The 14,528-nt window shown below is 41.2% G+C and overlaps 1 protein-coding gene across 1 annotated transcript in view; it reads right to left on the reverse strand.

Moving 5' to 3' along the window:
* slc9a8 (solute carrier family 9 member 8) overlaps positions 1-14,528 on the reverse strand; it is a 91,270-nt gene that overhangs the window by 35,857 nt on the left and 40,885 nt on the right. The window contains exon 5 of the mRNA XM_059980518.1: positions 1,554-1,637. Within this exon, the coding sequence (XP_059836501.1) occupies positions 1,554-1,637 (84 nt within the window). The remainder of the gene's footprint in view (positions 1-1,553; positions 1,638-14,528) is intronic.

Below are 14,528 nucleotides of genomic sequence, written 5' to 3' on the forward strand. Positions count from 1 at the left end.
ATGACATTAACAAGGAATACAGTATCTAAACATTGCAATCTACAGCCCCAGTGACACTGTGACTGTGGTCTGATCCTGGTACCACTGTAGGTTGGTGGATAGTAAACACTTCGAAGATGGACCAAACACAGACAACGGAAATAGTTTAGATGAATATCTTGGTTGGCATGGATGTGCTGGGCTAAGAGCCTATTTCTGTGCTGTATTACTATATGACACCATTTATAAATTGTCCCTGCCCTCAATTTCCACAAATGACATAACAATCTTCTTCTCAGAGAATTAACTTCAACAGTATCGCAAACACAAGAAAATCTGCAGGAGCTGGAAATCTAAGCAACACACAAAATATGGGAGGAACTCAGCAGGCCAGAAAGCACCTATGGAAAAGAGTGAACAGTCAGTGTATCAGGCCGAGACCCTTGCTTGACATCAGTGGTAAACCCAGCTATCAGTCCTGTTTTGGCACAAAGAAGTTACATTTTCAGTTTAACATCTGTAAGTTGGTGACAGCCAATTAAGCACAGAGCAAACCTTCAACAGCAGAAATCTGCAGTATCTGATAAAGTGCAATAATAATTTCTAATCCACTGTCTCATAACTATAAAATGTAGTATGTCATTTGGCAAATTTGCAAGCTTTTTTGGTTACAGAGGGTGAAGATTAATTACGGATTCAGATCGAGTAGATCCGAGTGTGTGCTATGATATCTAAATGGCAGGTTTAGTAATAACCTCACCCTGTTTTTTTTAAATTGAAAGATTCAGCCACACCAGGGGTGACTGGTAAGTTCATGCCCTAAGGTAGAAGGAGATATTAACTTCAAACTTTCTGCACAATCACTCAAAGAGTTGAACTGCATGTGCATGTAACGAGAGCTGTATGACTCATCTCCTTCTACCTTAGGCCACAAACTTATCAATCACCCCATGCAGTGGACACTTTCTGGAGGTCCAAGGTCCGTTTGCTCCATGACCGCTGGACTAAGTGTGTAAATGTAGGAGGGGACTACGTTGAAAAATAAATGTGCTAGGTTTTCTAAAATTGACTCCTTTTACCTTAGGCCACAAACTTATCAATCACCCCTTGTAATATCTTGCAAGCATTTTCTTATTGACAGTACAAAGTTTACTCATGAAAGCAAAGGATAATATTCAAAATTGGCATAGAATTGAATATCTACATTGATCTGCTGCCGTTTTATTTTTGTTTTCAAATGAAATCTAATAGCAAGCATGAGCTCAAGGTTCTACTGTTTTCTCAGAACCAGCAAAATGAAATTGTTTTTGAGGTGTTCTTGTCGTGATTTCCAGATATAATTATATTGGTGGGAATAGAGAGCACAAACAGGAGTAACACAACAGTGATCCCAGATCAATTATAAAAATTCACAATACATTCTCCCCAAAGTCACAGTCTCACTTCAATACTATTGGCAAGGGATGCCAAGTAAATAAAGAGAGGGCTTTAAACCAGAAAAAGAAAAAGCTACAAAACAAACTGACACAAACAATTTGTCGTTCCATTCTTTCAGCTCAACTGCCCTCACTTACCTTGTGTAGGGAGTACCCGGATTCAAATATAATAGGTGGAAGTAATAAAAGAAAAAACATGTTTGGCCGAAACATTTCTTCTTCCTGTGGAAATAAATAAATAAATATATTACGGCTGAGTAGCAAGGGTGTTGGCAAAATGGCTTGGAAAATAAGATATATAAAAATAAAAGGGATAGAGAGGGGGGGAAGGGGAGGAGGGCTGGCATTACTGGTCAGGGATACTATTATAGCCGCAGAAAGGGTGGGTAATGTAGCAGGATCCTCTTTTGAGTCAGTATGGGTAGAAGTCAGGAGCAGGAAGGGAGCAGTTACTCTACTGAGGGTATTCTATAGGCCCCCTGGTAGCAGCAGAGATACTGAGGAGCAGATTGGGAGGCAGATTTTGGAAAGGTGCAAAAGTAACAGGGTTGTTATCATAGGTGACTTTAACTTCCCTAATATTGATTGGCACTTGATTAGTTCCAAGGGTTTAGATAGGGCAGAGTTTGTTAAGTGTGTCCAGGACAGATTCCTGTCACAGTATGTTGACAAGCAGACTAGGGGGAATGCCATACCAGATCTAGTATTAGGTAACAAACTGGGTCAGGTCACAGATCAGTCAGTGGGTGAGCATCTGCTGGACAGTGATCAATGTTCCCTGACCTTTAGCATTATCATGAAAAAGGATAGAATCAGAGAGGACAGGAAAATTTTTAATTGGGGAAGGGCAAGTTATGAGGCTATGAGGCTAGAACTTGCGGGGGTGAATTGGGATGATGTTTTTGCAGGGAAATGTACTATGGATATGTGGTCGATGTTTAAGGATCTCTTGCAGGATGTTAGGGATAAATTTGTCCGGGTGAGGAAGATAAAGAATGGTAGGGTGAAGGAGGATGACAAGTGAAGTGGAAAATCTAGTCAGGTGGAAGAAGGCAGCATACATGAGGTTTAGGAAGCAAGGATCAGATGGGTCTATTGAGGAATAAAGGGTAACAAGAAAGGAGCTTAAGAAGGGGCTGAGAAGAGCAAGAAGGGGGCATGAGAAGGCCTTGGTGAGTAGGGTAAAGGAAAACCCCAAGGCATTCTTCAATTATGTGAAGAACAAAAGGATGACAGGAGTGAAGGTAGGACCAATTAGAGATAAAAGTGGGAAGATGTGCCTGGAGGCTGTGGAAGTGAGTGAGGTCCTCAATGAATACTTCTCTTCAGTATTCACCACTGAGAGGGAACTTGATGACAGTGAGGACAATATGAGTGAGGTTGATGTTCTGGAGCACGTTGATATTAAGGGTGAGGAGGTGTTGGAGTTGTTAAAATACATTAGGACAGATAAGTCCCCGGGGCCTGACAGCATATTCCCCAGGCTGCTCCATGAGACAAGGGAAGAGATTGCTGAACATCTGGCTAGGATCTTTATGTCCTCGTTGTCCACGGGAGTGGTACCAGAAGATTGGAGGGAGGCGAATGTTGTCCCCTTGTTCAAAAAAGGTAGTAGGGATAGTCCAGGTAATTACAGACCAGTGAGCCTTACGTCTATGGTGGGAAAGCTGTTGGAAAAGATTCTTAGAGAAAGGATCTATGGGCATTTAGAGAATCATGGTCTGATCAGGGACAGACAGCATGGCTTTGCGAAGGGCAGATTGTGCCTAACAAGCCTGATAGAGCTCTTTAAGGAGGTGACCTTAAAGATGAGGGTAGTGCAGTGGATATAATCCACATGTATTTTAGTAAGGCATTTGACAAGGTTCCACACAGTAGGCTTATTCAGAAAGTCAGAAGGCATGGGATCCAGGGAAGTATGGACAGCTGGATTCAGAATTGGCTTGCCTGCAGAAGGCAGAAGGTCATGGTGGAGGGAGTACTTTCAGATTGGAGGGTTGTGACTAGTGGTGTCCCACAAGGATCTGTTCTGGGACCTCTACTTTTTGTGATTTTTATTAACGACCTGGATGTGGGGGTAGAAGGGTGGGTTGGCAAGTCTGCAGATGACACAAAGGTTGGTGGTGTTGTAGATAGTGTAGAGGATTGTCGAAGATTGCAGAGAGACATTGATAGGATGCAGAAGTGGGCTGAGAAGTGGCAGATGGAGTTCAACCCGGAGAAGTGTGAGGTGGTACACTTTGGAAGGACAAACTCCAAGGCAGAGTACAAAGTAAATGGCAGGATACTTGGTAGTGTGGAGGAGCAGATGGATCTGGGGGTACATGTCCACAGATCCCTGAAAGTTGCCTCACAGGTAGATAGGGAAGTTAAGAAAGCTTATGGAATGTTAGCTTTCATAAGTCGAGGGATAGAGTTTAAGAGACGTGATGTAGTGATGCAGTTCTATAAAACACTAGTTAGGCCCCACTTGGAGTACTGTGTCCAGTTCTGGTCGCCTCAGTATAGGAAGGATGTGGAATCATTGGAAAGGGTACAGAGGAGATTTACCAGGAAGCTGCCTGGTTTAGAGAGTATGGATTATGATCAGAGATTAAGGGAGCTAGGGCTTTACTCTTTGGAGAGGAGGATGAGAGGAGAAATGATAGAGGTGTACAAGATATTAAGAGGAATAGACAGAGTGGACAGCCAGCGCCTCTTCCCCAGGGCACCACTGTTCAGTACAAGAGGACATGGCTTTAAGGTAAGGGGAGGGAAGTTCAAGGAGAATATTAGAGGAAGGTTTTTCACTCAGAGAGCGGTTGGTGTGTGGAATGCACTGCCTGAGTTAGTGGTGGAGGCATGTACACTAGTGAAGTTTAAGAGACTACTAGACAAGTATATGGAGGAATTTAAGGTGGGGAGTTAGCACAACATTGTGGGCCAAAGGGCCTGTAATGTGCTGTACTATTGTATTTTCTATATCACTCTTGGACTTGTGATCACAATTTTCTCCTGCACTGCTTCATTCCAAGAAATTTCACTACGTTAATTTCACTTAAACAATTCAAAAGGACAAAAACAATGAAATAATAATTAAATTATGGAAAGATTCTGACTGAAAATTGCTGTTGCTCCTATTCTCTTGTTTTCTCATATTTACATACAGTATGTTTATTCATTAAACATACCGCACAAATCCAAATCCTTCTCTTCAATCACTTGGTCATGACATGCACTTAAACCTCACCCAAAAAATTGGTTTGGGAATTGTGGTCAATACTCCATTTCTGCATCTTCAGGTCATGCTCTAGTTAAGAAAACTTCACTAAACAAAATTTCAATCACATCCAATTAATGTTAAGAATAAAGTTGGAGCTGTGTTAGGGGAAGAATTAACTTCGTTTCCCATAAAATCCCCCAGCAGTAGGCAAAAGTCAGTAAGTTAATAAACTCATAATAGCACGAGTTTGTAAGGACAACTTCAATTCTGCAATTAAACTGCAGATTACTACAGAACAAAAATTAGGTACTTCAGCCTGCTAAGTCCATTTACATTAACCTCTATGTTAAAATAAAATTTCTCCCCACATTATCATAATTGCTATGAGATTCTAACAGTCACCAACACACCAAGGTCAACTTACAGTGGCAAGTAGCTGACTAACCTACACATAATTGGGATATGGGAAAACGCATTCACATGGAAGTGTTGCAAACTCCACAGACAGGACCCAGGGTCAGGAGTGAATCCAGATCTCTGGCTCTCTGAGGCAGTAGCCCTTCTAACTATACCACTGTGTTGCCTTAATGGAGCTGAGCCAGCACTTAATCATCTACCCTCAACTGCCTTTAAGATGATGGTGGTAAGCTGCCTTTCTGAACCACTACAATTCCTCAGCTACGAGTATATCCATAGCAGTAGTTGAGTAATTTTGGCAGAATCCAAAATGAGCTCTTATGAGCAGATTGTCAATAATCAAGTGATTCACCTTTTCAACAACTGTTACTAGATATCAGTAATTACCACAGATTCCGGACTACAGAGCGCACCTGATTAAAAGCCGCACGCTCTAATTTTAGAAAGAAAATCAATTTTGTACTTGTACAAGCCACACCGGATTTTAAGCTGCAGGTGTCCCACGTTGTAATATGAGATATTTACACAGAAAGATATTACACGTGAGGATTTTTTAACTTTTAATTAAATCCGTATGGTAACATAAACCACATACATATTGCAAATGCTTTTTTTCGAACAGTGCCTGTAACACAGCTACTTTTAAATATACATACGTATCGGTAACACACAAATTACGTTGCGTATACTTTTTTACTGAACAGTGCACGAACAACATTCCAATATCTCCTAACGACTGGTAATAAAAATATATATACTACAGCCTACCAGGAAAAGTTATTGATCGTCTTCTTCATCTTCCTCCTGCGCACTAAAACCATCAAAGTCCTCTTCTTCAGTGTCTGAATTGAACAACCTCAGGATCTCGTCACTCACTTCAGTCTCTTCGTTGTCGCTCTCACTTGAGCGCACGCGGTCCTCTTCATCACGCAGCAGTCCAGCCTTTCGAAACCCGCTGGTGATGGTGGATGTTGTGACACGGCTCCACGCATTTAGGATCCACTGGCAGACTTGAGTTAAAGATGCTCTTCGCATGCGTCCTGTTTTGGTAAAGGATTTCTCGCTGCTCGTCATCCAAGCCTCTCACTCAACGCGCAGCGCCACTTTAAATGCCCGGTTCACGCTGATGTCCAGTGGCTGCAAATACTTCGTGGTGCCCCCAGGAATCACAGCTGGAATTGAGTTTGTACTCTTGATGGCAGCTTACACTGAACTTTCATTGTCAGCCGCTTAAAAAATCACCATCGGTGGAAGCTTTAGTCCGGATGCTGTGCAGCTCAGAACACAAGTAAAATGCATTCTCTCATGGCCACTTGTTTTCAGTGTGATGGACGAGTCACCTTTTTTATTAACAGTCCGAGTGAGAGGCAGGTCAAACGTCAAAGGTACTTCATCCATATTTATGATATCATCTGGCCCGATGGAATTCTCCGCTTTCTTTGTTTGAGTGAATGTGCGGAAGTTAGCAAGTTTTTCCTCGTGGTCGGGAGGGAGCTGCTGACACAGAGTCGTGCGTACCCTGACGGACAAGCCTTTTCGTCTCATAAATCTAAAACACCACGATGGCCCACCTCTAAAATCTTCGATTTTCATTTTGGTGGCGATTGCTTTAGCCTTCAGTCTGATCTGCACGGTGGAAACACCGTGGCCGCCTGCTCTCTGTGTGTTAACCCAGTCTTCAAGAAAGTTTTCAAGTTTGGGCCATCTGCTATGATTACCTCTGAAAGCTTTTGTCGTCTTTTTGCATTGACTCAGTTCTTCACGCTGGCGTCTCCACCGTCTCAACATCGATTCAGTTATGCCAAGATTATGTGCAGCAGCTCGATTTCCTTCTTCAACCGCCAGATTGATCGCCTTTAACTTAAAAGCTGCATCATATGCTTTTCTTCGAGTGTTTTCCATGTTGATGAGGGTGAGTACAATTGACTGATTTACAATAATTTAATTGTGAAAGTGTGCTTGATTTATCGTACAAATTCATTGGACCTCTGTGAACTACTCATCAATTTTATTGGTCTACTGTTACAAGGCAAAATGTTTTTGGCGGCATGAAAAAAAAACATGCATTAGCCGCACCGTAGTATAGGCCGCAGTGTTGCCGCAGTGTTCAAAGCGTGGGAAAAAAGTAGCGGCTTATAGTCCGGAATTTACGGTAAATCTTAACATGGAAGTATAGGGAATACTAACCACAGAGCCTACAAAAAGTATTCAACCTTTACAACATTGAATTACAGTGGATTTAATTTTGTGGTTTTGCGAGCAGAATAATCCAGCAATAAATGAACAGGTTGGATTTGTACTGTTTCTTGTGCAGAGGACATACCTGGCACTTTTTCTCGTTCTTGGGTAGAAGCCAGGATACTAGCTATTTTGAATAACTCAGCCAAGCTCTGGAGTAAAGGTTTTCTGTACTATTGTTGGAATGTTGTCAGGGCCAATAGCCTTTGCTATATCCAATGTCTTTAGCTGTTTCTTGATATTACAGTACACAGAGTAATTTGAATTGTCTGAACACTAACATCCACCATGCTGGAGAATACTGGAGGAGGCCGTAGTTCTGGCTTCAAAGGAGATAGCTTGATTAAAAAAAAAATGTGCTCTATGGAGGTAGTTACAATATTTAAAGATTTTATGGAATGACTGGAGGCCTCAAGTTTAATTTTATTCTTGTTTCTTAGGTCTCAAGAATACTCAGGAGCTGAAGGGAAACAGAGTTAAACAGAATGGAAAAAAAACCCCTACAGCCCAACTCATCCGTATCAAACAAGCTGCCGACCTGAGCTAGATGTATCTGTGTGAATTTGGTCAATACCTATCTAAACCTTTCCTATTCACATACCTGTCCCAACATCTTTTAAATGCTTTAATTGTACCCATCCCTGCTATTACTTCTGGCAGCTCATTCAAACAACAGCTAGTAATCTGATAGTTCATGGCTTTTCCCAACTCTCTTAATTAAATTATATAGTTCAATCATAACCTACTCTTCACAAATTCAAATTGGTTCACTCTAAAAATATTGTCCAAGATATTCAATTTTTCTATCCTTAATTAGTTTCCAGTAATAGGTATATGGTTAATCAGTTTACAATCTTCAGTGTAATGACTCTTCAATATTTCTCTCACAACTGTTACTAGGTATCTGTAATTAAGTCTTAACATGGAAGTATAGGGAATACTAACTACAATACCTATAAAAAGTATTCAACCTCCTTTGGATGTGTTTATATTTTATTGTTTTACAACATTGAATTACAGTGGATTTAATTTCGTGTTTATGATACTGATCAACAGAAAAAGAATATTTTGTGTCAAAGTGAAAACAGATCCCTACAAAATGATCTAATTTATTTGCAAATATAAATACACAAAATAATTGATTGCGTAAGTATTCACCCCCTTTAATATGACACACCAAATCATCACTGGTGCAGATAGTTGGTTTTAGAAGTCAAGTAATTACATAAATGGAGATCTGATTTTGGAGATTTGTGTGCAATCAAGGTGTTTCAATTGATTTTCGTAAAACCACACTTCATCTGGAAGGTCCAACTGCCTGTGCATCAGTATCCTGGCAAAAACTACACCACAAAGACACAAGAACACTCTAAGCGACTCCACACAAAGGTTATTGAAAAGTGTAAGACAGGAGAAGTATACAAGAAAATTTCCAAGTCACTGAATATCCCTTGGAGTACAGTTAAGTCAATCATCAAGAAATGGAAAGATGATGACTCAGCGGTAAATCTGCCTAGAGCAGGCAGTCCTCCAAAAAAATGAGTTACCATGCAAGAAGGGGGCTAGAGAGGGAAGAGACCTGTGACAACTCTGGAGGAGTCACAAGCTTCAGTGGCTGAGATGGGAGAGACTGAGCATCCAACTGCTGCCCAGGTGGTTCACCAGTCTTAGCTTTATGGCAGAGTGGCAAAGAAAAAGGCATTGTTGAAAAAAAGCTCACATGAAATCTCAGCTAGAGTTTTCCAGAAGGCATATAGGAGACTCTGAAGTCAACTGGAAGAAAGTTTAATGGTCTGACGAAGGTTCTATGGTCTCAAATAAAGTTGAGCTTTTTGGCCATCAGACTAAGCACTATGTTTGGCATTAGCCAAACACTGCACATCAACAAAGTTAATGTCCTGGTCACAGTCCAGACTTCAATCCATTTAAGAATTTGTGGCTGGACTTTCAAAGAGCTGGTTACTCATGAACCCTATACAATCTGACACAGCTTTAGTAGTTTTGTAAAGACGAATGGGGAAAAACTGAATTAATTAGATGTGCAAAACTGATAGAGACCTATCCATACAGTCTCAATGCTGTAGCTGCTGCCAAAGGTGCTAAATACTGACTTGAAGGGGGTGAATACTTATGTCTAATACTAATACTAATTATTTTGTGTTTCGTATTTGCAATTAATTTAGATCACTTTGTAGAGATCTGTTTTCACTTTGACATGACTCTTTTTCTGTTGATCAGTATCAAAAAAGCCAAATTAAATTCACTGTGATTCAATGTTGTAAAACAATAAAACATGAACACTTCCAGGGGGAGGGGGAGAATTATTATTATTAGAATTATTGCTAGGGAGATGGAGTATAAGAACAGGGAGGTCTTACTGCAGTTGTACCGGGTATTGGTGAGACCACACCTGGAGTACTGCGTGCAGTTCTGGTGTCCATATTTAAGAAAGGACATACTGGCTCTCGTGGCAGTGCAGAGAAGGTTCACTAGGTTAATTCTGGGGATGGGTGGGTTGATGTATGATGAGAGGTTGAGTAGATTGGGACTCTACTCATTGGAGTTCCGAAGAATGAGAGGCGATCTTATTGAAACATATAAAATTGTGAAGGGGCTTGATCGGGTGGATGCGGGGAGAATGTTCCCAATGATGGGTGAAACTAGGACTAGGTGGCATAATCTTAAAATAAGGGGATGCCGTTCCAGGACTGAGATGAGGAGAAATTTCTTCACTCAGAGGGTAGTGGGGCTGTGGAATTTACTGCCCCAGAGAGCTGTGGAAGTTACTACACTCAATAAATTCAAAACGGAGATAGACATTTTCCTGGATAAAAATGGCATTAGGGGATACGGTGAGCGAGCAGGTAAGTGGGCATGAGGCTAGGTTTAGATGAGCCATGTGATCTCCTGGGCCAGTTTTCGATAGCCCGGATGGGTCGGAGAGGAATTTTCCAGATTTTTTCTCCTCAATTGGCAAATCGTTTCCCCCCACCCCCCGGTGATCACATGGGTTTGGGCGGGATGAATAATAAAATAAAATGGGCGGCATGGTGCCCTGTTGGTTGGCTCTGTTGTCTTGTGGGATTCAGTGATAACTAGAGTTAAGATTGGATCAGCCATGATCTTGTTGAATGGCGGAGCAGGCTTGAGGGGCCGATTGGCCTACTCCTGCTCCTATCTCTTATGCTCTTATGTAATACTTTTTATAGGTACTGTACACAGTCCAATCTTCATCAGGGGATCAAAGGTGGAGAAGATCAGTAGCTTTAAATTCCTGTGTTATCAATTCAAAGGATCTGGCCTGGGTCCAGCATCTAAGTGCCATTACAAATAAGGCACAGCAGCACCTCTTCTTTCTTAGAAGTTTGCAGAGATTTGGCATGTTATTTAAAATTTTGACAAACTTTTAAAGATTTGCAGAGGGGAGTATACTGACTGGTTGAACACCGTCTGGTACAGAAACACCAATGCCCTTGAATGGAGAAGCCTACAAAAAGTATTGGATATATAGCCCAGTCCCCTAAGGGAAGGACCTTTCCATCAACGAGCAAATTGATAAGGAGCACTGTTGCAGGGAAGTAGAATCCATTGTCAAAGACCCCTACCATCCAGGCCATGCTCTCTTCTCACTGCTGTATCAGGGAGGAGGTACATGAGCCTCAGGTCCCTCATGACTAGGTTCAGGAAAATGTATTTCCCCTCAACCATCAGACTCTTGAACCAGAGGGGATAACTTCACTCACTCCAACACTGAACTGATTCTACAACATATGGACTTGTGATGATATTGGGTTTGCTTACTGCAGTTCTAAAATAAAATGAAGACCTTCAGCCTTATTGGATACTCTCACTAAAGGGAGGTTATATTGCAAAAACCCAATCATTGACTAGTTTACTTCCAGTTTACTCTCCACGGTGACTTTAGCTGTCACTACCCAATCTTTAAACAATGGGACCCCTCCCCCAACCTCACTCCACCAAGGAAAAGATACTTTCAGCTAACACATAGCTCATTTAAACGGAGCTCAGGTATTTTCAGTGATGCACATTTAAGTTCACACAACACTCTTAAAAAGGCATTTAAAACTCAGAGGACTTCTCTCTTAAACACTTTCAAATCACAAACCATCTCTAAAGAACAAAGTATTTTCAAAACACACATTACAATTCTTATAAACTAACAAGCTATACCAAAGATGCAGACAACAAATTGTCGATTGTGCAAATCAAAGCCAAAGGAATGGATTTTAGTCCACCCAATGATTCTTTCATACTTGATGTTCCTTATTCAATTCCACAATAAGCCTGAACTGGTCTGTACATGTAGTTTCTTTGCCACTAGGGTGCCTTCACATATACATACTTCCTCCAATACTTTTACACAAAAGGTCCAAAGGTCTCTTGGAGACATAGTTCCAAGATTAATGTTGCAAATCTAACTTTGTTGAGTACATAAAACTCCCAATTTATCAACAGATCAGTTATCGATACGCAAAGTGGTCTGCACACTTCCTTGAATTAAGCAACTTAGTGTATCTGTTTTGAAACAAGTCCAAGTTAAATAATCCATTGTTTTATAATGCAAACCTCGAGCAATAAACCAAATACAATGACCAACATCCTACTTCCCACAGACAGTGTGTCTATCTACTTTATACAGAGCTTGGTTGTAAAGCTGTTATATAGAGTGATTGTTTTAACTTCAAAACTGATTGCTGCCTTCCATTTACCACAAGAGCATAAGACATACGAGTAGAATTATCGATATGCACTGTCATTTCATCATGGCTGATCCATTTTGCCCCTCAATCCCATTCACCTGCCTTCTCCCCCCCCCTCCCGTAATCTTTCGTACCCTGATTAAAACAGACCTATCAACCTCTGCCTTAAACACATGCAGTGTCCTGACCTCCACAGCTGAACGTGGCAATGAATTCCACAGATTCATCACTCTCAGCATTAGATTCTTGCTTTTATATTCTAGTCCTCTCAAAATGAATGCTAATATTCCATTTTCTTCCTCACCAGTGACCCAATCTGCAAGCTAACCTTTAAGGAATCCTACACAAGGATTCCCAAGTCCCTATGCACCTTATATTTTGAATGTTGTCACTATTTAGAGAACAGTCTATACTCCTATCCCTTTTACCAAAGTGCATGGCCATACACTCCGACTCTGTATTCCATCTGCCATTTCTTCGTCCATTCTCCTAATCTACGTCCTTCTGCAGCCTTCCAGCTTCCTCAACACCACCTGCCTTTTCCCCTATCTTCATATTGTCTGAAAACTTAGCCACAAAGACATTAATTCCATCATCCAAATCATTGACATATAATGTAAAAAGAAGCCGTCCCAAATCAGCTCTATGGAACACCATCAGTCACCAGCAATCAACCAGAAAATGCTCCCTTTATTCCCACTCTACCTCCTGACAATCAGCCATTCCTCTATCCATGCTAGTATCTTTTCCATAATACCCTAAGTTCTTATCTTGTTCAGCAGCCTTGTGTGCAGCACCTTGTCAAAGGCCTTCTGAAAATCGAAGTACACAACATCTACTGAGTCTCCTTTGTTGTTATTTCCTCAAAGAATTCCAGCAGATTTGCGAGGCAAGATCTTCTGTTAAGGAAACCATGCTGACTTTGACCTATTTTACTGTGTGCCTCCAAGTACCTTAAGACCCCATCCTTAACAATAGATTTCAACATATTCCCAACCACTAAGATTATTCTAAAAGGCCTGTGAATTCCTTTCTTCAGCCTTCACCCATTCTTGAAGAGTAAAGTGATATTTCCAATTTTCTAGTCCTCCAGAACCGTGCCAAAATCCAGTGATCCTTTAAAAATCGTATAAAATCCACAATATCTTCAGCTATCTCTTTCACAACCCTGGGGTGTAGTCCATCTGGTCCAGGATTTATCCATCTTCAGACCTTTTATCTTCCCAAGCATGTTCTCCCTAGTATAGTTACAGCACTTAGTTCTGCCTCTGTCACTCTGAAACTTCCGGCATACTGCTAGTGTCTTCCACAGTGAAGACTGATGCAAAATACTTATTCAGTTAGTCTGCCACTATTGTTTCTCCAGCGTCAGTTTCCAGTCGTCAGATATCTACTTTCTCCTCTCTCTTATTCTTTATATTGTATATCTGAAAGACACTTTTGGCTGATATTATTGGCTAGCTTACCTTCACATTTCATCTTTTCCCGCATTATGACTTTTTTAGTGGCCGTGTGTTAGTTTTTAAATGCTTCCCAATCCTCTAAATTCCCACTTTTTATTGCTCTATTATATGCCCTCTGTGGCTTGTATGTCGCCTTTGACTTCCCTTGTCAGTCATGGTTGCGTCACCGTGCCTTTAGAATACTTCTTTGGGATGTATTCTATCCTGTGCCTTCTGAATTGCTCCCTGAAACTCCAGCTATTGCTGTACTGCCATCATCCTTGCTACTGTCCCCTTCAAATCAGTTTTAGCCAGTTCTTGTCCCATGCCTCTATAATTCCCTTTACTCCACTGTAATACTGATACATCTGATTAACTTCTCCCTCTCCAGTTGCAGGGTGAATTCTATCTTATGATCACTGTCTCCTAATGGTTCATTTACCTTAAGCTCCCTGATCAAATCCAGTTCATTACACAACACCCAATTGATAATTGACTTTCCCCTAGTGGGCTCAACTACAAGCGGCTCTAAAAGAGCATCACATCGGCATTCTACAAATTCTCTCCCTTGGGACCCAGCACCAATTTGATTTTCCCAAACTACCTTCACATTGAAATCCCCATGACAATCATAACATTGTCCTTTTGACATGACTTTTCATGTGATTTGTAGTCCACATCCTGGCTACAGTGTGGAGGCATATATATAACTCCAATCAGGTATTTTTTGATGTAACCCATCCTTTTTATATAGATCACACCTTCCCTAGAATAGATCCAGCAATCTGAAGCTCTGCCCCTGCACCAATTCATCAGCCATGCATTCATCTGCCAAATCATCCTATTCTTGCCTTCATTGGCACGTGGCACAGGCAGCAATCCAGAGAAGATTATGCTGGAGGACCTGCTTTTCAGCTTTCTACCCAATGCTCTCTTTAGGACCTCCTCCCTTTTCCCTCCTGTGTCACTTCCATCTTAAGAACTGCAGACTGACCTCCATTTACGACCAGAAGCTAAACAAAAGGTATAGTTGGAAGTTTAACTTATACTGTTTGATCATACTAGTGGCAGCTGCTGTGTTTAGAAAGCTGAG

Source organism: Hypanus sabinus, chromosome 9 (genome assembly GCF_030144855.1).
Source record: "Hypanus sabinus isolate sHypSab1 chromosome 9, sHypSab1.hap1, whole genome shotgun sequence".
Classification (NCBI taxonomy): Eukaryota; Metazoa; Chordata; class Chondrichthyes; order Myliobatiformes; family Dasyatidae; genus Hypanus; species Hypanus sabinus.